Raw genomic sequence first — 27,674 nt, 5'->3', positions numbered from 1 at the left:
CCATTAGTCCGTATTGTGCGCTGTGAGAAGACAGGACCTGACCTTCTATTCTAACATCCTTTCAGGTATTTGGAGAGCGCTAATAAGATATTTCCCTGTAGCACTTTTTGCAGGCTAAACATACTCAGGGGCTGCCACAAAGAAGAGGGAGTCAAGCTATTCTCCAATGCGCCTGAAAGCAGGACAAGAAGCAACGGATGGAAACTAATCAAGGAGAGAAGCAACCTAGAACCAAGAAGAAATTTCCTGACAGTTAGAACAATTAACCAGTGGAACAACCTGCCACCAGAAGTGGTGAATGCTCCAACACTGGAAGTTTTTAAGAAGAGACTGGACAGCCATTTGTCTGAAATGGTATAGGGTTTCCTGCCTGAGCAGGGGGTTGGACTAGATGACCTCCAAGGTCCCTTCCAACTTCTTCTTCTTATTATTATTATTATCATCTCTTTTAAACCCTCTTCATGGAATTTAGTTTCTAGTCCCCTGATCACTTTTAAATTTTCCTAAATCCACTTTTTCTTGACTCTTTCAAATTCAGTGTCGAGAGCTGGGCACACTAATTGGGGTGGGGTCTGGTCAAACCAGAATAAGATCGCGTGATCGCTCCCCTTGAAGTGTCATTAACTTCCATTCATGTATCCTGAAATGACATGTGCCCATTTTGTAGACAATCCACCCCTGTTAACTCACGGTAGTTTCCAATCAATTACTTTTCCAAAATCATTTTCACAACGTCCATTACAAAACCAGCAATACCCCATTCTGTATCTGTGCAGATGATCTTTATTTTTCATGGTATAGTAAAATCTGAACATTGCTCTATTGGAGGCTTCACGCAGCTTTCCCTCTACTTCCTTTTTAGTAATTATGGAACTGTGTTGAAGTTAATGTCAGTAACTAAAGTCAACATAAAATCATCTCTGTGTATCAAATGTCTATCCAATTGGAACGTTCAGTTCTCTTTTCACCATTACTGGTTTTTATTTCTGTAAGAGATTATATATGTAATAGACAAATAAATATTCAGTTAATACTAGGCCGTGTTTGCATTTAGCGTCACCAGGAGGTCTTCCGTTCTTTCTATTGCGCATAGTATTACGTATTTTAATGAGAGGAATAAGTGGCTCATATCATTTTGCATTTAAATAGTATTTTAATATTTGTCTGGGGTCATTTTAATAAATAATTTTGATAGCATTTCATCTATGGCAAAAATCAACTCTTTAGTTACTAGTCATCTTCACAAAATGTATGCCTTTCAAACTTTGTGCTTGGCATCCATCTCATCCCCACAGAGCAAGTAACACTGAAGTGCAAATTACAGCAATATATTCCTATTTTACTTCTTGTTATGACATATGTAACTTTTCTAATGTTATTAAATACATTGGCACCTTCTAAAACATGTTGATTAAAATAAACACACCATTCATTTCTGCATACTATTTTTTTTTTCAGGCTGCTTTCACTATTTTTCCAAATACTAAAATTTTGGAATGATTTCTGCACTGACATGTATTGTGAATTATCCAAAGAAAACAGCATGTAGGAGAAATCTGCTCACTTTCTTAAAGAGTCATTTTTCAAAAGTAAAAAAATAATGTATTATTTTGGCATACTTTTATTCATGGTAGTCTTTCAAAACATATATGAAATAGTTTTGAACATTTCCCCTGTTGGATATCATGATGTGTTTCTTCTTTAAAAAAAGAAGAAGAAGAAGAAGAAATCCTAAATTTAAAAGTAATAAGGCCACCATGTTTTAATGATGTAAAGTTAAACGCTAGAATATGAAATATAAAGAAGATCCTAAAACAAAAAGTTATTACATAACTTGAGAGGTAAAGGAGTGTTGTATAATTCAATATTTATTGATTGATTGATTGATTGATTGATTTGATTTGATTTGTATACCGCCCTTCTCCCTAAGGACTCAGGGCGGTGAACAGTGACATAAATAATAGAATGTACAAATATAGATACTGAAAATAAATTAAACCCTAATTTAGCCCAAATGTAGAAGATAGTTACCTTAAGATAATAATTACAAAAGAACCCATCAGACCAGACCGGATTGCTTAAACAGATGTGTTTTTAGGTCGCGTCGGAAGGAGCGAAGGTCGGGAGCCATCCGGAGCTCAACCGGTAAACGGTTCCATAGGTCAGGCGCGCCCACAGAGAACGCCCTCCCCCTGGGAGCCACCAGACGGCATTCTCCGAACGGCGGCACCCTGAGGAGGCCCTCTCTGTGGGAGCGCACTGGACGGAGGGACGTTGACGCTGGCAGCAGGTGATTCCTAAGGTACTCCGGACCCATGCCATGAGGAATAGAAATTAAGGTGGGTATCCTTCAGACTCTTAATAAACAATGTTGAATGGTTAGTGTTTAATAATCAGACACGTCCTAGAAATCCAATAATACTGTACTGAAAGGTAGTTTTTAGGGAAAACTGTTACTGAGCAATTCCATTTTCTCCTTTGGGAATTATACAAGGATCAATTCCATGTTGTTTCATTTGAACTGCAATGTCAAAAAGGTAGTCGTAACATTCACACCTGAAGAATACATAAAGGGAAAAAATAAATAAAGGTGGTCTGTAAATATAAATCAACTAATTTACTATTACAGCAGAAATAAAACTAAATGAAAGTTTTCACAATGTACAATACTGCATTCACAGAAAATGAAAACAATTCTGAATTTAAGATACAGACCGGAAAAAACCCCCACCATGTGTATCTCAAATACCCTACTCTCAATTAAACTAAGACAACCTTCCCCGTGTAAAATAATGTCCTTGAGGGGGGGGGGGGAATCCTAACGTTTTGTTAAGGTGAATATAGTATTATCTTGGTAATAATAACAATTTAAAAATATTTCTCACTATGAAGGAACAGAATTTTGAGGTACCAGTATTTTCCTTACATAATTGGTAAACATATATACTGTATTACCCTTACCACCATTCAAAAATCTTTTTAAAACTTTGCTGTTGTTATAACAATAGAAGCTCTGCAAATATGTATAAAACAACTGTAAACATAGAATGGTATACAGGGAGTGCAAAATTATTAGGCAAGTTGTATTTTTGAGGATTAATTTTATTATTGAACAACAACCATGTTCTCAATGAACCCAAAAAACTCATTAATATCAAAGCTGAATATTTTTGGAAGTAGTTTTTAGTTTGTTTTTAGTTATAGCTATTTTAGGGGGATATCTGTGTGTGCAGGTGACTATTACTGTGCATAATTATTAGGCAACTTAACAAAAAACAAATATATACCCATTTCAATTATTTATTTTTACCAGTGAAACCAATATAACATCTCAACATTCACAAATATACATTTCTGACATTCAAAAACATAACAAAAACAAATCAGTGACCAATATAGCCACCTTTCTTTGCAAGGACACTCAAAAGCCTGCCATCCATGGATTCTGTCAGTGTTTTGATCTGTTCACCATCAACATTGCGTGCAGCAGCAACCACAGCCTCCCAGACACTGTTCAGAGAGGTGTACTGTTTTCCCTCCTTGTAAATCTCACATTTGATGATGGACCACAGGTTCTCAATGGGGTTCAGATCAGGTGAACAAGGAGGCCATGTCATTAGATTTCCTTCTTTTATACCCTTTCTTGCCAGCCACGCTGTGGAGTACTTGGACGCGTGTGATGGAGCATTGTCCTGCATGAAAATCATGTTTTTCTTGAAGGATGCAGACTTCTTCCTGTACCACTGCTTGAAGAAGGTGTCTTCCAGAAACTGGCAGTAGGACTGGGAGTTGAGCTTGACTCCATCCTCAACCCGAAAAGGCCCCACAAGCTCATCTTTGATGATACCAGCCCAAACCAGTACTCCACCTCCACCTTGCTGGCGTCTGAGTCGGACTGGAGCTCTCTGCCCTTTACCAATCCAGCCACAGGCCCATCCATCTGGCCCATCAAGACTCACTCTCATTTCATCAGTCCATAAAACCTTAGAAAAATCAGTCTTGAGATATTTCTTGGCCCAGTCTTGACGTTTCAGCTTGTGTGTCTTGTTCAGTGGTGGTCGTCTTTCAGCCTTTCTTACCTTGGCCATGTCTCTGAGTATTGCACACCTTGTGCTTTTGGGCACTAAAGTGATGTTGCAGCTCTGAAATATGGCCAAACTGGTGGCAAGTGGCATCTTGGCAGCTGCACGCTTGACTTTTCTCAGTTCATGGGCAGTTATTTTGCGCCTTGGTTTCTCCACACGCTTCTTGCGACCCTGTTGACTATTTTGAATGAAACGCTTGATTGTTCGATGATCACGCTTCAGAAGCTTTGCAATTTTAAGAGTGCTGCATCCCTCTGCAAGATATCTCACTATTTTTGACTTTTCTGAGCCTGTCAAGTCCTTCTTTTGACCCATTTTGCCAAAGGAAAGGAAGTTGCCTAATAATTATGCACACCTGATACAGGGTGTTGATGTCATTAGACCACACCCCTTCTCATTACAGAGACGCACATCACCTAATATGCTTAATTGGTAGTAGGCTTTCAAGCCTATACAGCTTGGAGTAAGACAACATGCATAAAGAGGATGATGTGGTCAAAATACTCATTTGCCTAATAATTCTGCACTCCCTGTAGTGGAGAACATTTTTACACTTGGTAAATTGGAATAATTCCCAATTCTCAAAAATAAAAACAGAAAAATCAGGTGAAATAGAAGCAAACACAATCTAGCTATACTTATATCTTAAGAAGTTCTATTAACAAGTTCTGGAAGAGATAGGCCCACCAATATATTCGTTTACTTCCTCGTTCTACTCACATTGTCTTGGCTTTTTCCCAAGTTTCACCCCAAACATAAACACCATGACGCCTAACCAGCACGGCACAAGTGTCCGGATATGTGTTCATTGCATGTGCCATTCTCTCCTTCAAGTCCTTCTCTTCAGGTGTATTCTCAACAATAGGGACTACTAACATGTCATCATATCTGAAAAAAATGAGGTTGCATTGACATGAATATGGTCATGTATCACTTTAGCCTCTCATGCCTGGCTATCATTGCATTGCTTGTTCAATTTGTTTAAAACATTTATCTCCATGTTTTCTCTTTAAAGAAGAGGGAGTCAAGCTATTCTCCAAAGCACCTGAGGGCAGGACAAGAAGCAACGGATGGAAACTTATCAAGGAGAGAAGCAACCTAGAAGTAAGAAGAAATTTCCTGACAGTTAGAGCAATTAATCAGTGGAACAACCTGCCTCCAGAAGTTGTGAATGCTCCAACACTGGAAGTTTAAAGAAGAGATTGGACAACCATTTGTCTGAAATGGTATAGGGTTTCCGGTCTGAGCAGGGGGTTGGACTAGAAAATCTCCAAGGTCCCTTCCAACTCTGCTATTCTATTCTATTCTATTCTATTCTATTCTATTCTATTCTATTCTATTCTATTCTATTCTATTCTATTCTATTCCTATACTAATTTCATTGTGTTCTGTTCTATATCCAATGTGGCCAACAATTCAAGCAATAACATCCCCCCCATTTCAAAACTAAGAATCTATGAAATCATTACAACAAAGATAATTGCAGTACCATGCTATCATAATAGACCATAATCAAGTATACAACTGCCTATTTAATTCTGACAAATGAAGTAAATGAGCAAAAATATAATAAGCATTACAGCTTATTCACAATGAGAATCTTTAAAGACTTATTTTAAAGCATTGTTTTCTCACCTATTTCAAGATGTTGATCACCACATAGGGGAAAGGTAATTGGGAACATACATTCAGTGGGCATAATCCAAACAAGGATTAAGATAGCAGTGACAAAATTACGTAGAAAGAAATCTGATTGAACTCAGTGGTGCTTGCTTGGATCTTGATTGAAAAAAACCAGATTATACCATCAATGGTTTTTCTATTTATTTTTTATTTTAATTCCATTTATATCCCGCCCTTCTCCGAAGACTCAGGGCGGCTTACAAGCTTAGCAGTAGCCTTCATTCTATGTATATGCCTGCTTATTAGGGCTTTCACACACACCCCAAGGGGCATTATTACAAAGTCAGCTTAATTGCCCCCAACAATCTGGGTCCTCATTTTACCTACCTCGGAAGGATGGAAGGTTTTAAAGATATTGACAGTCTAATTTTGACTGGATAATGCCAACTATAAGATTATGTGTAATTTATCTTAGATATAACAATGAAAGATATTGCACTTTTCTTACCAGCAGTCGATTGCATTCTTGTTTTTAAAAAGTAGCAAAATGTGCTGAATCAATTGTTACTACTTATAATTAATTACCCAAAACAAGGATGAGCTTACATGTAAAAAGTAAGTCTTCTTTTACATTTTACAAGATACAACATACACATTATTATCTTTCTTGCATAAAAGAAACAGCTCTACCAATTCAGGAAAAACATCAGGTAGAGATGGGATATAGGAAGGAAATTAAAGTAAATATATAAGAGTGGGCTGTTTTCGGGAAGTGGTAGAAAGCAATTTGTGCTAGTTTGAGCAAACCCATCCATGTTTACACTGCATTCAACTCTTCCAACTTCAGACTGAATGGCTCTTATTCTCAGAAAAGTATTTGCAGACCATGGCTTTACTGAGAATAGAACTCTTTAATATGGCTTACTCCACGTGATAGTTGGAGGATATCCTTGGGGCCTGGAGAAAACTAGTTTGGGGATGGCTTCTTTCTTTGGGAAATAAAGAAACATATGAACAGAAATTTGTCCTGGGTTGCAAAGCAAATGACGGTTAATACATGTTTACTTGGTAGCAAGCTGTATTGAGTTCAGTCGCTCTTCCTAGGTAGGTATGCTTAGTCCTATTCAACTGTTATGAAATCCAGCAAAGCCTTAATTATGTTCAAGGAATGTAAATAAATATTCTAGCCCTGATCTCCTCTTATTACCCTTCCTATGGAAAGGCTGAACATCAGTAATGGCATATTTATCTGGTGCCTATCTGAATGACTAAGGATTCTGAACTTTAAACATTTTAACCCAAGCCTGGTATTCTGCTAAATAGAAATAACAGTAGCAACTGTTTAGTATTTCTGCCTCTATTCCAGGCTTCTGCGTTATCTCCTTGCTTTCAACAGTGTTGACCAGTACCCAGAAGATAATAATAATCAGAATAGAGCTGGAAGGGACCTTGGAGGTCTTCTAGTCCAGCCCCCTGCTCAAGCAAGAGACCCTATATCATTTCAGACGTGGCTGTCCAGTTTCTTCTTAAAAACCTCAAGTGATGAAGCATCCACAACATCTGAAGGCAAGCTGTTCCACTGATCAATTGTGCTTACTGTTAGGAAGTTTCTCCTTAATTCTAGATTGCTTCTCTCCTTGATTAGTTTCCATCCATTGTTTCTTGTCTTGCCTTCTGGTGCTTAGGAAAATAAATTGACCCCCTCTTCTTTGTGCAGCCTCTCAAATAGTGGAATACTGCAATCATGTTCCCCCCTGGTCTTTCTTTTCTCTAGACTGGCCATTCCCAAATCCTGCAACCGTTCTTCATATGTTTTAGTCTCCAGGCCTTTAATCATCTTAGCTGCTCTTTACATTTTTCCCAAGGTCTCAACATCTTTTTTGTAATGTGGTGACCAAAACTGGATGCAATATTCCAGATGTGGCCTTCTAAGGCTTCATAAAGTACTAATACTTCACATGATTTTGATTCTACGCCTCTGTTTATACAACAAAAGATTGTATTAGCTTTTCTGACTGCTGCCGCACAATGCTGACTCATGTTTAAGTGATCGTCCACCAAGACTCCAAGGTCCATCTCACAGCCAGCTTTTGCCAAATCTGTACTTGTACCTTTGGTTTTTCCTGCCCAGGTGTAAAACTTTGCTTTTCTCCACATTAAATATTATTTTGTAGGACATAGCCCATTGTTCAAGTCATTGTTCAAGATATTTCTGGATTCCGAACTTGTCTTTGGGGGTGTTGGCTATTCCTGCCAGTTTAGTGTCATCTGCAAATTTGATGAGATTCCTCCTCTATTCCCTCATCTAAGTCATTTATGAAGATATTAAAGAGTACTGGGCCTAAGACAGAATCTTGTAGTACCCCACTGCTTACTTCCCTCCATGTAGATGTAGTACCATTAAGGACTCCTCGCTGAGTACGATTTGTCAGCCAATTACAAATCCATCTGGCAGTGATACTGTCTATCCCACATTTTTCTAATTTACCAAGAAGTTGTGGTCTACTTTGTCAAATGCTATGCTGAAGTCTGAATATACTATGTCCACAGCATTTTGCTGGTCTACTAATTTAGTCACTTTGTCTATATCTGGGGTTCTAAAAGCCTAGTATTATTATTCATTGGAAAAGCAGCAGAGAGAACATTGATCAGAAGTCAGATTCATATTATCAATTTACATATCTATCTGCATATTACTAGAAAAAAAAACTTTGGGGTCCTGCATTAAGAGCACCCTCTGTAAACTTGGTAGCTAGTTTTTAAGTAGAAGTAATAATGATGATACATGTTTACAGCATTACCCAATTGGTAGTTGTTATAACACATCCCCAGTTTCATGGAAGACATGTGGAAACATCTCCTTTCATACTGCTGTATTTTTCAGGGTGTCTACAATTCTATGTTCCAGACTTAAGCTTTCTAGGTAAAACGTTAGCATATCCCAGTGTAAGAGAAGCTGCAGCATTTTTTTATTTATGGTCATGATATATTATCCTACAGTCAAATAAGTATGGAGTATATAGGTAGTAGTCTGCCAATTTGAATTAAATTGGTTTGAACAGTGCCAGGATAACTTAATCCCACTTTATTATTCATTGTGCAAATTCCAGTGAGTAATGTGCTGAATCTTGTTCATAGCTGAGATTTTTAGAATATTATGTTGATAATATCAATCCACTGAAATGTCTAAGCCATTTTTACTTAGGGACTTGAGATAAGTTTCACTGAAGTCAGACACTTGTTTTCTTTCTCAAATTCATCATGCAAAAACACAGGTTCATTACTGGAATTGTTAGGTGGCATAATCTTCACAAAATTAAAACTTGCTTTATAATGAATGGCTAAAGTACAACAGTGACTGCTAGACTAAATAATATTTTTATAATGGGTGACATTGCTAGGTAGTTTAACCCTCCTGCTGATAAAATATTTTTCCCCTTCTCATTTTATCCCTCATACCTTCTCCAAGTTTCCCAAGAACTGAGTGGTTTTTTTTTATGATACACAGAATAAAGGAGATTTGTTGTCATCTTAAAAGCTATTTCTTTTGTTGGCTAGCTATTCCAATAGAGGGGGGGGATGGGATTTTGAGCCTATGGTATTGTAAATATAAGCAATTCTTGTATCTATCAAGATAAATTAATGAAGAACAGGAGAACAAGCTTGCCTTAACATTTCTGGAAAAGGTTTCTGGGTATTCCCATAATTAGGGGTACATGATTGCAATGGATTCATTTTAGATCAGAGGTCCCCAAACCTTTGGACACTAGGGACCAGTTCCGTGGAGAGGTTTTTCTGCGGACCAGAGGGTGCGTGGTTTTGTGTGTTGCCTACATCTCGCAGATGGGCTTTGCTTGTTTGTGCGGACTGTTTGCTGGCATGTTGTGGCCTAGTACTGGTTGACCGGACTGGGGATTGGGCACCCATTTTAGATTCTGGGAGTTTGAAATAAAAGTTGAACATAAAAATTATAAAAGTTTTTCTAGCACATCAAAGACTAGCAATTATCGCAGAAGCTTTGGTGGGTCATAGACCCCTTCATCCAATGCATAATGTGATAATGTTTTTAAGGATTCTATTGTTTTGTTACATAAGACAAAAACTGACTTGAAAAAACTGCATGTATGAGGGAGTACCCAATATCACTCCAAATGTTATTTATTAATGTAAATTACCTGAAATATCCCCCTGTAGTACATTTCTTGATTCCTTTTATCATTTCCTGATGAGTGATTTTAAACTCTTTTCCTGGATACAAAAGTGTGGCCATTACTGCAGCTTTGGAATGAGTGTGAATCACTGCTCCTGCTCCTAAAACAATATTTTTAAAGAGGATATGATTCAAAAATTCAGTAGTTGTCCTCAAATTTGGCCCATTTTAGGTACTTTGATTCAAAAATTGCTTCCCTATGACACACTATTTTGCCCAGTTAATGGTTAGTAGTATAGAGGTAATCCTCGACTTACGATCACAATTGAGCTCAAAATTTCAATTGCTAAGCAAGACAGTTGTTAGATGAGTTTTGTCCCATTTTACCTTTCTTGCAATATATATTGCAAGACAACCCACCTCGAGGCCTACCAAAACATCTGTAATACAGTAAGTACTGTAATACTCACTGGACATTATGGAAGTTACTGATCTCAATGCATCTTTACAGAAGGCTTAAGAAAAGATGCAAGACAGTACTTATTGTCAGATCTATTAGAATCATGACTATTCAAGGAAATTATGTCTGCATCACTAGTGCCTACCATAATAGTCTTAAACTAATTTCTTCCCAAACACTTTTAACACTGGGATGCTGCCACCAACAGACTAGAAGTAGAATTGTTTCAATTTCAATATTCAATAATTTCCTGTCTTTAAAACTTGAATGTCTGAGAATACAAGGATGGGTGTAATTTTCTCTTATTATAATTCTCTGTAATTTGTCTTGATGTGGGAAGATTGGAAGACTCACTGACTTCTCAAAGATGACATCTTAAAAAAAATCAAAATCTCCTTCTATTTGGATTTTTTTAATTTAGCCTCATCCTCTATTTCAGGAGGGATATTTTATTCAAGCCCATCCTCTATTCCAGGGTAAACATTTAAAACCTATTCTACCTATTCTGAATATAAGGCATGAATTACAAGAAGCATAGGAACACCTTTCTTTGCGCATCTTTCCAACTTTCATTTTCCTCCTGTTTCTTTTTTTACTCCAATTAACAGGGGGACTTATAGATCAGCTGCTAACTTACAAGGCATACACATTAATTGGTTATTTTTTAAATTTATTACATAAGACAAAAGTAATGACTACAGTAAAAATTCCATTAGAACCGTAAACACCCTACTTATAAAATAGAGCTATTGTCAATGAATTTGCTGTAGTTTTGCAATCTGGGATCTGTCAAGGATGCTCAGGCCTACAGACTAGACTGGGAGGTAAAAAAAAAAACCTCAGGAACTAACTGCATCCTTCAGTTATATAAACTGGCTTAAGGCTCCTTCTCTACATCAGCTCAATAATTCTAAAAAAAAATGAATGGAAGTGGATCAAATTTGGTCTGGAGTGAGAAAGTGGTAAAAGAAAATAAGAGTTAAAAAATGGGGTGAATCAAGCCGGAGGTTGCGGAGGAAAACAAAAATCCAGGGGGGAAAACGGGAGGGGCCAATGACTCACGAGTATTGCCAGTTTTTGGGGTTCCCTCCCTCCTGGTCACGTTTTCTATTATTAAAGGGTTGCAAATAATTCCAGAAGCCACACTTCATGCCTTTTCCTACTTTTTCTTTTTGAAAAAAAAGAAGAAGAAAGGATTGCAATGTATTGGAGCTGTGACCAAGGGGGCCTTCTCCCGGGTTCGACTAATTCGCCAACTACGGCCTTATCTGGACCTGGATTCCTTACGTACAGTCACCCATGCCCTTGTGACATCTCGCCTAGACTATTGTAACGCTCTCTACATGGGGCTGCCCTTGAGATCCACTCGGAAGCTTCAACTGGTGCAAAGTGCGGCGGCACGGACACTCTTGGGAGCCTCCCGATACTCCCATATCACACCTCTCCTCCGTGCGCTGCACTGGCTTCCGGCTGCCTTCCGTGTGAAGTTCAAGGTGCTAACGATGACTTACAAAGCCCTACATGGCATGGGTCCGGACTACCTTCGGGAGCACCTTCTGCCGATGTCAGCACCCCACCGTCCTGTGCGCTCCCACAGAGAGGGCCTCCTCAGGGTGCCACCGCTCAAGGAATGTCGGCTGGTGGCCCCCAGGGGGAGGGCATTCTCAGTGGGTGCGCCAGCCCTCTGGAACACCTTACCAACAGAAATCCGGATGGCCCCTGACCTCCGTACCTTCCGTCGCGACTTAAAAACTTTCCTGTTTCAGCAGGCTGGCCTGGCATGATAGCGTTAATTGGGGTCCCAGTTTGTGTTCATTAGTGTTTCTTATTATCTTTATTGTTCAATCTGTATACCTTCCTTCCTCTGTACACCGCCCCGAGTCCCTCGGGAGAAGGGCGGTTTATAAAAAACTAATAAATAAATAAATAAATAAATAAATCTTCACCCAGGACTTGGCTGAGGATGAATGAAACATCCTTTTAACCTAGGTTGTTTTGTTTCTACCCAATTTGTTATTCCTGTCATTGCTATCCTTCCTTTTGTTTCCTGTTTTCACTGTCGTTTTTCATGTTTGCAATCATTTGTAAATCATCCAGAATTGCTGGGAGTCTGGTGGCCTCTAAATCATCATCATCATCCGCCTTCCAGTCACGCTGCAGACAAAATCGCTATATTATCAATGGCATCGACCTCCAAGGATATTTAGGCCCTACCTCTCATGATATAAGCATTCATGAACAGAGGTGTACATTGGCTTTTCTTGAGTTTCTTGTAGGACGGAGGGCCACTGATGTCTTTTTCTTCGATATCACACACAAACATGTCTTCAGGCTATAATGAAAGAACAGCCAGCTGGGATAATCGTCACTTTTCAACAACAACAAAAATACTTCAGAAAAGTTTGACAAATCGTGGAAATCTAATTTTGGACAAGGTATTTCAAATGGAGAAACTACTAGAACAAAGGCACGTTGATACAATCGGTTCAATTTACTGGGATTCTGAGCACATGTACCTCAGTGAGGCAGCCAAGCACCTATGCAAGGACACACTATGTTACAGGCAGTCCAAAAATACCCTCTGCAGGATCAAGCTGAATAGGAACTGGTTTTTCTACTGTGAGGAGAAGCTGGCTATAAGCAGCACTGACTGGCTAATGCTTGTGCTGTCAGAATCTCTGCTCTTCCTATATCTGCAGCATTTTACAGGTCTTTAAAAATGTATTTTCCCTTCAAAGGCAAAATGAAGGGAAAACCTTCTGAACCAAGAACCTAGCAAGACATCTCATCATGTTATTTTTGTACATTGTGTAACGTTTTATGGTTTTAGAACTATTTTTTCACATAGTACAATGTTTTATGGCTTTAGAACTTTTGATAACACTTGGAAGATTGCTTGTCCCCACTTCAGTACAATACAGATGCAACACTGATACACATCACAGTATAATGGGAAGTGGCACTGACATCACTAAGATTACATCGGAGTAAGAGAGCTGAGTGTAAATTTAATTATTCTACTTTATACCCAACGCACTTGCTTGATTTTAATGGGCTGAAGTTATTAAGCACCAGTATTTGCAATCATCACAGCCTTGGTGATCAGTTTTCAAACATTTCTCCTTGAAAAGATTAAACAAACAAATGAAAACTGAGACTGCAATTACCCACAATCCATCTTCTAAATCTGGCACATTCAGATGAATAAATAAACACAGCTCTATTTAAACATGCACAATGTAATCAAATCCATTTAATTCAGTGGAACGTACACCCAAATAAATTGGGATAAGATTCAAGGTCTTAAATCAGAAAATGTGCATTAATGTTGATGAAGATTAATGCAATCTTAGAGGCCGTAAGTTAGCTCTAACTAATAATGCTGCTTTTTATAATAGTATCATAAAATTTGTGAAATATAACTTTTCATATTTGCAAAGCACTTAATTTAAATTCCAGTGATTCATTGCAGTATAATGCTTTAAAGTGTTTCTCACACGGGACTAGTATTTTTCATTGTTTAAAAAATGTTAGCAGAATTAAACTAGAATTATAAAAGGGAAACCTCTTCCCACCTAACTTCTGAATTGAGAGGAAGCGTTTGCCGATAGTGAACACTTTGGTTTCCCCCAAAAGCCAAAAACTAAAATAAATAATCTGTGTTGGCTCTTGCCCAGCAAGACTCAGATGGAGGAAAGTTGGAAACTGCTACCCTGAATGTGGTCCTTTTGTCATACCTGGAAAACAAATTCCTTATGAAGAAGTCACTTTAGTGGAGGAGCAAAGAGTAGGAGAGAAAGCTCTTCCCCCTTTGTGTTGCCTGCCACTCTCCCCCGCCCAGATACTGCTTGGGGGAAGGAGAAGCAGAGGAATGGTAGAGTACATTCTTCACTCCTATTGACTAGCTGACCTTGCCCCAATAAGGGCTGGCAGTGGTCCTCTCCAGCAAGCCAAGAAGTCATGGCAGAAGTCATGGACAGACGAAGCCGGGGATCTCCACTTGGGCTGGATGGGCAGGGGAGAGGCAGACCTACAGCCCCATGGCTGAATGGAGCAGGAGGGTATGAGAATGGGCCAACAGGAGTTGTGCAGGTACCCAACCTGCCTTAGGGTTCTCCTCATGCAAATGTTTACACAGAGGAACTCGTACAGCATTTCTACTGGAAAACACTCCTTCCTCACTCAGTGGGTTAGGACGCTGAGCTTGTCGATCAGAAGGTCGGCAGTTTGGCGGGTCGAATCCCAAGTGCCGCGTAGTAGAGTGAGCGCCTGTTACTCGTCCCAGCTTTTGCCAACCTAGCAGTTCGAAAGCACGTGGTGGACAATATGCTGACTCTGTAAACTACTTATAGAGTGTTGTAAAGCACCATGAAATGGTATATTAGTACAACTGCTATTTCTATTTCTATCTAGATCCAATTCTTCCCTGTCTATTCTTTCTTCTTCTCAACCTACTCTGTATTGTTATCAGATACTGCCAGATGAAGTTAGAGGGCAATGGTAGAAGTTGTGTGAGGACAGGACTATCTCTAAATAGCAGGTGCAGCTAAATTTTACAGTTGCTACATTTATTACTATTATTATGGTGGGTCATACAGTCAGCCAGATGTTTAGACTCTTTGAGGGAGATGGGTGGTTAGCTTCTGCCAACCTAGCAGTTCGAAAGCACATAAAAATGCAAGTATAAAAATAGGGACTACTACGGTGGGAAGGTAACAGCGCTCCGTGCGCCTTTGGCATCTAGTCATGCCGGCCACATGACCACGGAGACGTCCTCGGACAAGCGCTGGCTCTTCGGCTTTGAAACGGAGATGAGCACCGGCCCCTAGAGTTAGAAACGACTAGCACGCATGTGCGGGGGAACCTTTACCTTTACCTTTAAGCCCTAGTGGAAGGCTGATGCAGAGAAGGAGGTTCTTGTATTATTGTTAGCCTCGATAACGTAAGAGCAGGGCATCCGTAGAGAGCCCAGGGAGTCCCTCGAAGGACAGGAGGAAGAGCCAGTATCAAGGCAATTGTTAGATAAAAGGGGCCTGAGCCCAGGTCAAGAAAGGAAGGAAAGTAAATGTCTCAGATGAGCCCCTCCCTAGTTTACTGGAAGATAAAGGGAAGGCGAAGGAAGCACATTGAGACTTGCAAGATTATGTTTCTATAGATTTACAATACAAATAAAAGTGACCTACGGTATACGGCATTGGTTTTCTAGTCCAGTCTAGCTCGAAAGGATGATATCATCTAAGCCAATCCATACATTTCTTCACTGGTAATTGCTAAATAACTATAATTATAAAGGCAGACTTAGCTAGTCTCTGATTTTTCACATAGGAATATAAAATAATAAAAGATATAAGAATGTGACTTCCTTTTATGACTTCTAAGAAGCTTCCTACCATGGCCTGTCAAAGTGATTGTCTTTGGACCATCTTAAAGGAAGGGACTTCCTTCTACTTATTAATAAAATGTCTAGATTAGACAGTATGCAAAAAAAAAAAGATTACTATAGCATACTTCACTTTTGCTGCCCCTCTCTTTCATAATGTCTCCTGGAATTTGACTTTAAAAATCTCACACAGTCCAGAGGAAGCAAATATCAAAAATGAAAATTATTTTTTAAAATTCATGCGGTAACAATCCTATATGTGTTCCTCTAAAAAGGACTCAAGAAAACTTTCTCATGAATAAGTATGGATGGGCTGTGGATTTATTTTCAAGGCTACATACTTACCTGTATTCTTTCTTTTTGGACACCAGACGGAGCAATATATATTTCATTGCTGGCAGGGAAAGAGAAATCAGAACTGTAATTTCAGGCAAAAGGCAACAGGAACACAAAACTTCATTTACAGACAAAACAGAATATACAGGTAGTCAGTCCTTCACTTACCATAGTTCATTTAGTGACCGTTCAAAGTTACAACGGCATTGGAAAAAGTGACTCATGACCATTTTTCACACGACCATTTCAGCATCCCCATGGTCACATGATCAAAATTCAGATGCTTGGAATCTGACTCAGATTTATGACAGTTGTGGTGTCCCAGGGTCATGTGATCACTTTTTGCCACTTTCTGACAAGCAAAGTCAATAGGGAAGCCAGATCCACTTAAAAACTGCAGTGATTCACTTAACAACTGTGGCAAGAAAGGTCGTAAAACGGGGCAAAAATCATTTAACAAATGTATCACCTAACAACAGAAATTTTGGGCTCAATTGTGGTCGTAAGTCGAGAACTACCTATACAATACTTGCTTCTGCTACTACATTTTGGCAACTGTACTTAACAAACTATCATAGGTTTGGCTAATTTGAGAACAATCAGCATTAATGCAATGAAGCTACATGTATAATTCCTGACATTTTGTCTCACCAGTACAATCAACGCGATTATATAGAACAAGCTTCATAAATATTTCTCACTTTAAACTGTACCAATGAAAAATACATGCGGTTATTGCAGAGGCACAAATCAACTTAATTAAAAGAAGCTACACGGTCCTGCAAAAGAAGCTTCATGGCTAGTAATTATGGCTAAAAGGGAAAAACATTTCACACATCTCTATATAAAATCTGTGGGACAGGATAAAATGAACTGGTTTAAGAACTATATTTTAATCATCATTACTTTTGGAACCATGCAGAACAGGGACACCTAGTGGTTAATTAGTCAGGTAAAACCAGATTTTCTGCTATTTGAAGGCAAAGTTAGCATTATTTTTACATCAGAAAGAAGCGGCAGAGATTCTATCTTCATGAGCCAGATCTCATTGGATCACTAAACTGTAAAATATTTGCAGACAGCAAAAGAAGCCTGCAGCACAGCTATTGGGAATGTTAAGAAATTAACCATTTGTTTGTAAACGCTAACAATTTCTCCAAGTGACTTATGGCAATATGCTTGTTCTAACCCTTTTTTTTTTTGCTTTGGTATGTATAACATCTGGATATAATGACAGATAACAGTTGAAAAAAGTATTTCTCTTCCTTGGACAAAAAGTGATTTTATAATTTTCCTGCCTCCCTTAAGACAGGTTATAAAAACAGTTTCATCAGATATATACAAGCAACTGATACAAACATAACTATAATAATAGTTCTAAAACTAGAAAGGACAGTATATTGTAGTCTAAGATGTAAACCTGCAAATGCACAAAAATATTTTCCATCTACTTTTGAAATTATTGAGAAAAATAAATCCATGAATTTATTATGTAACTATTTTTTTTACTCTGAAGTGGAACGTGTATATAGCTATTTTTGCTCAGCAGAAAACATCTTAAAAAGAGTAAAAACATTTCTATTAGGAATACTTGTAAGAGCTGTGGTGGCGCTGAGGTTAGAATGCAGTATTGCAGGCTAATTCTGCCAATTGCCAACAGTTCGATTTTCACCGGCTCAGGGTTGACTCAGCCTTTATTCCTTCTGAGGTCGATAAAATGAGCACCCAAATTGTTGGGGGACAATATGCTCACTATAAACCACTTAGGGCTGTAAAGCACTGTGAAGCGGTATATAAGTCTAAATGCTATTGCTAATACCCAAAATCTAACAATTAAGTTATCTGAAAAGTTTCTTTGTACAAAACTGATCATTATTCCCAGTCAGGATTTCCTTAAGTCTTGTGCTTCTACATGTTCAACCTTAGTGGTCTGGACCCACGATTGGCATTGCTCTCTAGATTCAAAGAGTGCTTGATAGGATCCTGACTGGAATCCGGGGATACAGGAATATCAGTAGCGGAAAACTGTGGATTCTTCCCTGCTTTTTCTGATACATTCCAGCTCCTAGCCCTCAACAGTCGGCAAGGCCACTCCTCAGAGAGGATCATGTCAGAGAGTCTTTACTATCATTTGAAGCAGAGTTCAGTATTCACTTAATTAACAAAACATTATTTTCCTGTGACTTTTTCATTAAAAAAAATCCATGATGAGGTTTGTTTTGAGTATGTGAATCAAAGATCTTGGGTAAAAAGAGGCACGACAGGGTTTATATCCCCTAAGGTGTTTTCACCTAAGGACTCTCTTTCAGTATATGAATAAAAATTTCCTTTATCATGAAACAATAAACCTTTCTTGTTCCTAAGACTGAGATTGAAAACATGTTGGAATAAACAGCTTAGAACAATTTCATTTGAAGGAGCAGAACTTGCAATTAGGAAGTTATTTTATATAGACAGATTACATGATTTTCCTTTCATTACCACTACGTGGAGCTAATAACCCACAAATTAAAGCGTTGAAATGGTTTCTTTCAACTAAAAATGATTTCCTGGAAAATTTCCAAGCTACCAATAAAGCAGTTTCAGATTGATAACATTTGGGAGAGTATACCTATCTAATTAGACAATCCACGGGCTGTTGGATCATCATTTCAGAAATATTTTCTTACCTAAACGGAGAAAAAAGAATGAGAATAGGTGGGCCAAAAAAGCAGTGGGAGTAGGAACGACTTCCAACTTCTTGCCAGCTTCCCTATTGAATATTTTGTTTTATTTTATTATTTATAAAATTTATTGGCTGCCCGTCTTATCACAAAGAAACTCCTTCTCAGAATTTCCTTCTGGGAACATGGCAGGGAGCATGGGAAATCTTCAATCTTCCCTCCCTCTCCTTTCTTCCCTCCCTCCCTTTTTTCCTTCCTTACTCTTCATTCCTTTCTTCCTCCTTCGCTCCCTCCCTCCTTCCTTCTCTAGAATTCCTGCCGTCTTTCCCACGCGGGAAGCTTGCAGGGAGAAAATCAGTGGGGAAGACACTAGTAAGTTACAAGTCCAAAGACAGCAGGTAGCTAATTAACTGCTACTAAATGGAAGAGGGAGCAAGAAAGTGCCGGGGTGGTGGTGGTATTATGGGTCAGGAAGGATGTGTGAGGGTACACAACAGGTGCCTTGCTGGTCAGGAAAGGTGTAAGAGGTGGTGTGGATCATGATGGGCGCATGGGGATGCATAAGAGCTACTGTGTGGGTCAGGGAAGGTGCCGAGTTTATGTGTGGCATGGGGGTTGAAAAGGTGCTGTGCATATTAGAGCTGACACCCAGGATGGTGGTTTGAGAGGCAAATGCGGGGCGGGGGGTAGAATGGGTCAGGAAGAGTGTATGGGGTTCCTTCTACTCCTCTCCCTTCCCTTCCTAGCTGGCAGGTGAGTGTGGCTGGTGCAGGATGCAGAAGGGACTAAATCAGTGCCCCCCCCCACACACACGTTTTTGGCAGTAGGGACCAGTTTCATGGAAAGCAATTTTGCCATGGACCGGGTGGCGGAATGGTTCAGTTTCGCTTGCTCACCCATTGTGTGGCCTGGTTCCTAATAACTCAAGGTTAGGGACCCTGGGACTATAGGATTTTGAGAGTGGCTGGTAAACTGTAACAGAACACTGAAAATGGTCATGTGACTGCTGCAGCAAAACTGCAGCTCTAAAGCAGTCACAACTTTCCCACATTTCATTCCCTTAGGAGTCAGGGGTTCTGGAATTTGGACACATTCTGTAAATCAGCCTATTTGAGAAACCTTGGTTCAAAATTATTGTTTTATGATGCACTGTTTTGCCAAGTTAAAGATGATGACAATTGAAGTTTCAGTAATATATAGACAGACTTATTTGTGATCTAGTAAATATCACTGCAGGTATTTTATTTCTTTAGTGATTTTGTAACAATAATGTGTGTTTTCATTGCATCAAAAATGTGCGTTTTCATTGCAAACAATTCATATGTACATTTTTAAAAAAATATTAAAGAGATGTCCCTACTCAGAATTGTCTATTCTGTGTTCTACAGTCAATCAATACATTTGTGCTAAAAGAATTATTTAAGCATCACAAGTACTGTAAAATCTTTATCATATTCCACAACATTGTTGAGTTATTAAACTGTATATAGTTTTCTCCTACATCAGGAGATAAATAATATCTTAGTTTTGAGTTGCCTGAAGAGTGTCATGTATCTTAATAAAGGGCTTTTCAATCTTTTCACCCATTGTACCACTTTTAGGATATGGCAACATCCGAGTACCAGCAGTCGCCTAGCAAGGTGTCAAAAACCTGATGACCAAAAAATAAAAAAAAGGGAAAAAAGGTGATGAAGTACAGGTAGTCCTCGACTTACAATATTTTGCTTAGTGACTGTTTGAAGTTACAATGGCACTGAAAAAAGTGCACCCCAAGCCATAGCTGAGCAAGACGCCTGTCTGCCTGCCTGCCCGGTGGCACTCTTCTGAGGTTTTCACTGTTGTGAGCATTTCTGTTGAGGACTGGCAGCGGGGGTGGGGGGGTGTTTGCAGCAGGTTTTGGTCACTTCACAGGACCCTGGGACACTGTGACCGTCATAAATATGAATCAGTTGCCAAGCATCTGAATGTAAATCACAAGACCCTGGAGATGCTGCAACATTCCAGCTGATCAGCGCTTCTTCTGAGCTCAGAAGTGCCAGGATCAGTGCTGAGCTCCAGCTGGAGCCTGGCGCTGATCCTGGTGCTTCCACTGAGCCCTGACAGCCCCGAAGAAGTGTTGATCCACGCGCTTTTGCTGAGCCCTGACAGCCCTGCAGCTCCAGCCATCTCTCACTCAGACTTGTGTGATGCTGCCACCGGTTTAGCTCATTTCCCTCCCCCACTACCACTTTTCTAGGATGGTTGCGTACCACCTGCCAGGTGCCAATGTACCACAGGTGGTACCCGTACCACTGGTTGAAAAGCACTGCCTTAATATGTGTTGTGTTTTATTTTTCAAAAACTGTCATTTGTCAAAATTGGCATGAGTTAAAACAATTTTAAAACTTCTCATATTATTTACCCATGTTTCATGCTGATTCCACCACCAGTTCCTGTAACCCATCCTAAATGATAAAATTGCTGACAAAGTTCTGGAATCAAATTCCTTGGGTGCACATTTTCCTATAGGAGAAACAAAAAATATCTGATCATTTAGTATATTTTTTAAAATACATCTGCAGTGGTTAGTTGATTATTTGGATTAAAGATATGCATTACAGTATTTATATATGCTGTAGAAAATCTCCGAGTACCCCCAGAATCATGTAATTGAAATGAGCAGCTATATAAATCAAATAAATTAATAAATGGTTATTGAGAGGCAACACTGACTCTACAAGGAACAATATTTGCCCTGTAAAGTATATCATATTAAGAATCCACTGCTATAGTATAGATCAATTACTACTTTTATTGTAAATCTATAGCAGACATGTCAAACACAAGGCCCAGGAGCCGGCCCACGAAGTGGTTTCATGTGGCCCGCGAAGCCATCCTGGAAACAGTGAGGGAACGGCCCCCACAGCCTTGGCCCTGGCCCAGAGACCCTTCTTCTGCCAGAGACACTCAGATCTGTCCCACTCCTGCCCAGGCCCCCATAGGCACCCTTGATGCGAATGATGTAGAGCTGGCCACGCCCACCCAGTAGGCCATACACACTCTAGCCACGCCCACCCAGTAGGCCACACCCACCCAGGCCATACCCACCTGGCCCCCTGAGGGCAACCGCAATGCTGATGCGGCCCTCAATAAAATTGAGTTTGATACCCCTGATCTATAGTAACAGAAACTTGCAAATTTGAACGTCCCTCTTCTCTCCCTCCCTTTATCTTTGGGAGAACTAGGTCTTCTCTGGGAAGTTTATTCAAATTACATTCCTGCAGCTCTTTCTCTTGTCCCTCAACATCATCTCTTTTTCCCCTCTACTGACAGCGATATTGGCATGAGTTACTCTAGCTAGATCCCCCTACCTGATAAGTTTGCAACTTAATGCACCAACTAAAACTGGTTATAGGTCTCTCTGACTTGCTACCTGCTATTACAGATGATGCCATGAATCCAGGAGGACCTCCAAGTTGTGAGCCTGTTCTCTGATGGCTACTGCTTACTCCTCAAACAACAACTCTACTGATGACTGAGAACCTTAATGAATCTACAATAGCCCATACTTACTAGGATGCAATTTCAGAGTATTCTCTTGTATCCAGACCCTGATAGCTTCCAAGGCTCCAGGAAAAGACATTGACAGTATCTCCCTCATAACTCACGTAGCAATTTACAATTGGGTATCATCCACATATTGGTGACATGGCAACCAAAACTGTGGGATGAGCTCTCCCAGCAGCTTCATTAGCATCTAGCTAATGGTATTAAAAGCCACTGAGAGGTCCATAAGACCAGGGTGCACTATCTTCTTCAGGTCTTGACAAGTTATTTAGGAGATGTTTTGAATATACCTTCTTAAGATGCAAATTTCATTATGATTGGATAGCCGTAAATTTTCTTAGAAAAGAAACACTTTCTTTTTCAGATAAAAAAAAACAAATTACGTTTCTCAAACTCAGTTCATTTGTTTGAGTAAAACTATCAGCATAAACTTTAAAAATGGCTTTTAAATGGAGTTTTCCCTACAATTATCACTAACATCTGCAGTTTGACATCTTTCACTTACAACATTTCAACAGATAAAAAATTAACAATCACAGAACAATTAATGCGAAACGGGGCGTTGACAGAATGCAGCTTTGTACAAGCTCTTCATCACTAATATGGATCTTTTATTTCTATGGTTATAGAAATAAAATGTGCTTTGTAATTGATCATATTGCTACAAATAATCTAGCCTTTATACATGTACTGTTGCAAAATATTAAACCTACTTCCATAAGCTGAAAGGTTTTTCTCATTCAGTATCTTTCAAGATAAGCTGCAGCTTATGTTACATATGGAAGTAATGCCAGACATTTGTGAAAGGATTCACCAAGGATTTATAAAATTTCTATTAAGCCGTAGGGCTAAAAATACATTGCGAAAAAACATTCCCAACTTTCTTTAACTGCATTTCTAAGAAAGGTTAGATATTTATTGTGTTTCCTATTAAATTAAAACAAAGGGCTGAGAACTAAATCTTTTTTAAAAAAGAATGCAGGTAAATCTGAGTTGTAGTTCATGAACTTCTCTTGTAGACTCTTTTTTCCCCTCATTCAATTCTGATTAATTATTGGAAACTGCTTGGGAAAGACCCTGTACTTTTCTTGGCAAGGGTTTGTCTTTGCCACTTGCTTAGGCCTGAAAATGACTGGTCCAAGATCACTCAGTTGGTTTTGCGATTAGGGTGGGACTTCAACTTACAATCTTCCAGTTTCTAGTCTGATGCCTTAATCACTACACCAAATTGACTCACATAATCTTTCTAATCTCGCACTAAATAGTGGCTGTCTTGTATATGAAAGATAGCTTTCTCTAGGTAAGTTGAATTCTCTCCTAAATTATAAAAGAATCTTGGATCAGACATGTTATCAATAGATAATTCGCTTATGTAAGTAAAACAATGCTTTCTGGAATATTTGTGCAGTATCTTTTTTAAAAAAAAATTCTGTTGCTTTCCATAGTCTCACTAATATTCAAACAATTTATGTCTCTGACAAGATACATTTTATGGTCTTTCCTGTGTGTACGTTTCTCTGATATGGTCACCAGATTTCCCAGATTCAAAGTTAAGAGTAAAGAATGCAAGCGGTTTTCTATTAAATTGTTTATTAGTTTTTTTCCCCAGAATTCTTTTCTTTTCACTGATTTGTAATCAAATGTTTTTTCTTGGAGATTTTTAATAGCTCACTCACAAAAATTAAACTGTACAAGTAGAGTTACTCCTCTGGGAACACCAAGCAAATGTTATCCCAAACAGCAAGTAGCCAATACTTATTCTACTTTTAAAATACATATTTTCTTATCTTTAAAGCTGCACTTGTGTGATAGTGAGTTCATATAAAAATCTTCCCAAAAGTGTTAAGCCCAGCTGACAGCCACTAAAATTGGCCATCTTTAATTTAGTGTTCCATGAATATTGAGCATATGTTCTCATTCTTCCTCTACACTAGCTATTAATTTTTCATTCACGTGAAACTAATAATTTGCTAGCATAGTTGGATTGACCTTTGCTTTAACAGTTTTCTCCTTGTGCAGCAAATTATAGAAAGTCCTAACCAGGTCAATCTGATCAAAGCTTGCAATTCTAGTTTGGATGTAAATTGACAAATTACAGTTCAGACCAATAGCAAACTATGTTTTGGCACAGAAAGGAGGGAACTGAGAGTTATATTCTCATGATTTCCATGTTACATAATTAAAATTTATATGCCACCCATCTCACTCTGTAAAGCGACTGTATAAGAGGATTATGAAAAATTCTTCTTTACAAATTGATAATTCCTGCTAAGCAAGTCTTGTAAACAAGAAAAACCAAACTGGGTTTTTCTATGCCTTGTTTAGTGCAAAGGGCAAACCAAGGACTTTTCATTGGAGTAATTTATAGACTTGAAAATCAGGAATAAAACAAGTTTTCCTTCTCTAGCCTGTTAAAAACCAGACCTGCTTCATTATAATGCCACAAAGTTGAGATTTCTTTTGGTTTCTTGGACTTCAAACCAGAAGTTTTAAAACAAAATGGCTATGTTTACAGGTATTTCTGCCATTATTTTATAAACCAGTTTGTTGAGTAAAGCAACATGGACTAGTTTCATACAAATCAAACAAGCACAGAATGGTTTAGTATAACACACATATACCAGCCAAACCTGAGTACTACTAAGATTGTTGAATTCCATGTCACAAGATTCTTCTCCTTCCCCACAAGCATAGATGTGAAATTTGGGAGTAAGTGTTGCATATAGAAATGGTCAAACTGGAAAAGATTGAGCGGGCATCATGTAGGAACCTAGACAATTATTGAATTTGTCATGGGAATGGCTGCAGTGGGTCAGAGTGAAGATGTGAAGTTGATATAGACAGACTTGGGATTTTCTGTTGTCAACCCCTTCCCCCATTGCTTTGGTAGGTCCTTTTTTAAAAAATTGTTTTAAATTCATTTTAGAACTTATACTGCAGTTTGGTACACTACCTATCTTAACATGTGGCATCTTCTGGCCAATCTTGTCTGGCTTTGAAACTAAACAGAGTTAGACATGATTAGTACTTTAATAGTAATAGTAATAGTAGTACAAAGCCCTACATGGCATGGGTCCGGATTACCTACGGCAACACCTGCGGCCGGCGTCAACTTCCCTCCGTCCAATGCATTCCCACAGAGAGGGCCTCCTCAGGGTGCCTCCGATCAAAGAATGTCGATTGGTGGCCCCCAGGGGGAGGGCGTTCTCTGTGGGCACGCCAGACCTGTGGAACCGCTTGCCGGTTGAGCTCCGGATTGCCCCCGACCTTCGGTCCTTCCGGCGCGATCTAAAAACTTATTTATTCGAACAATCTGACCTGGTTTGATGGGTTAGGGTTGGGGTTTTAATATGCTTTTAATTACTGTTTTAAACTTGGGCATAATATTTAATCATTTTTAACTTTTGTATTCCATTTTTATATTTATTGCCCTGTACACCGCCCTGAGTCCTTTGGGAGAAGGGCGGTATAAAAATATAATAAATATAAATATAAACATAAATATAATAGGAGACAAGGAATATTTGGGCTATAAGTTAAAGAGTGGAAACTTGAAAAATATCCTGAAGAAGGCAATGGTTACCAAGAAAACTGCATGAATGATCCAAAGTTGAGCCTGAGGTCATATTTTTTTTAATTTTTATACACACACACACACACATATATATATATATAATGTCAACTATATGCTAGTTTTTGGTCTGACTGCTCTGTGGATTCAGAAGTTGTCCACGCTTGCGTTATTAGATTTATATCTGGCTTTTCATTAATGACCTAAAGGTAGCATACAAAATGCTCTTTCTTCCTATTCCCCCCCCCCCAAATTACTACAATCCTACAAGGTAGTTTGGCCTGAAAGACAATGATTGGGAAAGTATTATCTACAGTACATACTCAAAAGTGGAAAGGTTTGACACTACACACAATGGAGTAATGGCTGATGAAAATGGAGTTTGTAGGGTTGGTAAAATTAATTTCTTTCCTTGGCGAAAAAACATTTACATTCATGGTTGACTGGAAACCAATTATAGACTTTTTGCAAGAATCTAGAAAAAAACTGCACTTTGATTTGTGGACTGATGATTAGGAAAAAAAACTGGATAATAGAAAATGTGAGCTTTTTTCCTTTGTAATCATAGAATAAGAGTTAATTTTATAAATGTACTTTTGCTGCAGAAGAAATTGAAAGGTTTTTCTCAGGCTCAACCTCTGATCTCCTTTTATACTTTTTTTAGTTTGTGTTAATTTTTATGTGCTTTGTAAAAAAATTTTTTAATAAAAATTATTTTTTTAAAAAGGGAAATGGCTTGATCAAACTTTGCACTTGGTAGAATACTATCAGGCTCATGATTAACATTAGACATCCCATGACTCTACTATATCTACTGCATTAATCTTCCCTAATAGCAAATCCAAAAATTGGATGTCACATCGGAAAAGTCAGCTCCACAGTCCATTCTCAGTTCAGTACGGTATCTCGCATCCCACCAGGCTCCAGGTTGACTCAGCCTTCCATCCTTCCGAGGTAGGTAAAATGAGGACCCAGATTGTTGGGGGCAATTAAGCTGACTTTGTAATAATGCCGCTTGGGGGGTGTGTGAAAGCCCTAATAAGCAGGCATATACATAGAATGAAGGCTACTGCTAAGCTTGTAAGCCGCCCTGAGTCTTCGGAGAAGGGCGGGATATAAATGGAATAAAAATAAATAAAATAATAAATAAATCTTCCCTGCCTAGAGTTACTAACAAAGCGCATTAATTCTTCCTGACACATTAAATTTAAATAAAGGTGTCTATAGGCAGAAACTCAACCAGCAAAAAATGCTTCCCTGTTAGGTTTTTGGCTTTTAACTGATGTAAGTCCTACTATAAATAAAGGGAAGCTCTTTTGTAGCAATGTCGAATTTTTTTATTGATTATGTGCCATCAAGTCATTTTTCGTCTCATAGCGATCATTTTTGCCTGGCCATACCTTCATCAGACTGGCGTGCAAGGCACCCTCCCGTAGGGGAGCGTTCAAATTCTCAAACTCGACCTGGACACCCAAGCCAGCAATGACACATGCTCACAACCTTAGGTTACAAGCGCGTTCTTCCTCTCACTCGCCTCCTGTGGGTGAGAACTGAATCGGGTGATGCTGCTGAGCGGTTACCTTTTACCTATTACCTTTGCTTCCTCGAAGCCGTTCCTGTACGGAGAAGCGCAGTCCCCAAAGGGCTCCGCCATAGCGCTACAACCGCTAGAGTCTTCTTAGGGCCGGAGCTGCTCCTTTCGGAGAAAGACCCAGGCCCTTCCTATTCCGGCGCGGGGAGGAGCCTCCTCGCGTATCTCGATTGCAAAGAGCAATGGAGGGCGGGGAGGGAAGTTTGAACTTTGGGTCACCGTCCGGGAAAGAGATCCTTTGGTTGAGGGTTCATGGATTTGATGCGTTG

The 27,674-nt window shown here is 39.0% G+C and overlaps 1 protein-coding gene across 2 annotated transcripts; it reads right to left on the bottom strand.

The window, feature by feature from the left end:
• Nucleotides 1-812: 812 nt before the first annotated feature.
• On the bottom strand, nt 813-27,525 carry APIP (APAF1 interacting protein). Of its 2 annotated transcripts, none has more exons than XM_083361520.1 (7): nt 27,215-27,371; nt 21,099-21,199; nt 16,044-16,092; nt 12,533-12,650; nt 9,884-10,019; nt 4,806-4,973; nt 813-2,556 (listed from the first exon to the last, which is right to left on the bottom strand). In XM_083361520.1, exons 1-7 carry the CDS (start codon nt 27,218-27,220, stop codon nt 2,454-2,456), a joined length of 681 nt encoding a protein of 226 aa, XP_083217646.1. In that variant the 5' UTR covers nt 27,221-27,371; the 3' UTR covers nt 813-2,453. The 2 variants fall into 2 exon arrangements, with proteins under 2 accessions (XP_083217646.1, XP_083217645.1); XM_083361519.1 differs by lacking the exon at nt 27,215-27,371 and adding an exon at nt 27,409-27,525 and having other exon boundaries at nt 815-2,556.
• Between the last annotated feature and the right edge of the window lie 149 nt (nt 27,526-27,674).

Source organism: Vipera ursinii, assembly GCF_947247035.1.
Source record: "Vipera ursinii genome assembly, chromosome: 1".
Taxonomy (NCBI): Eukaryota; Metazoa; Chordata; class Lepidosauria; order Squamata; family Viperidae; genus Vipera; species Vipera ursinii.
Note: the sequence above shows the minus strand (reverse complement) of the source record. Positions and strands in the feature narration are given on the sequence as shown.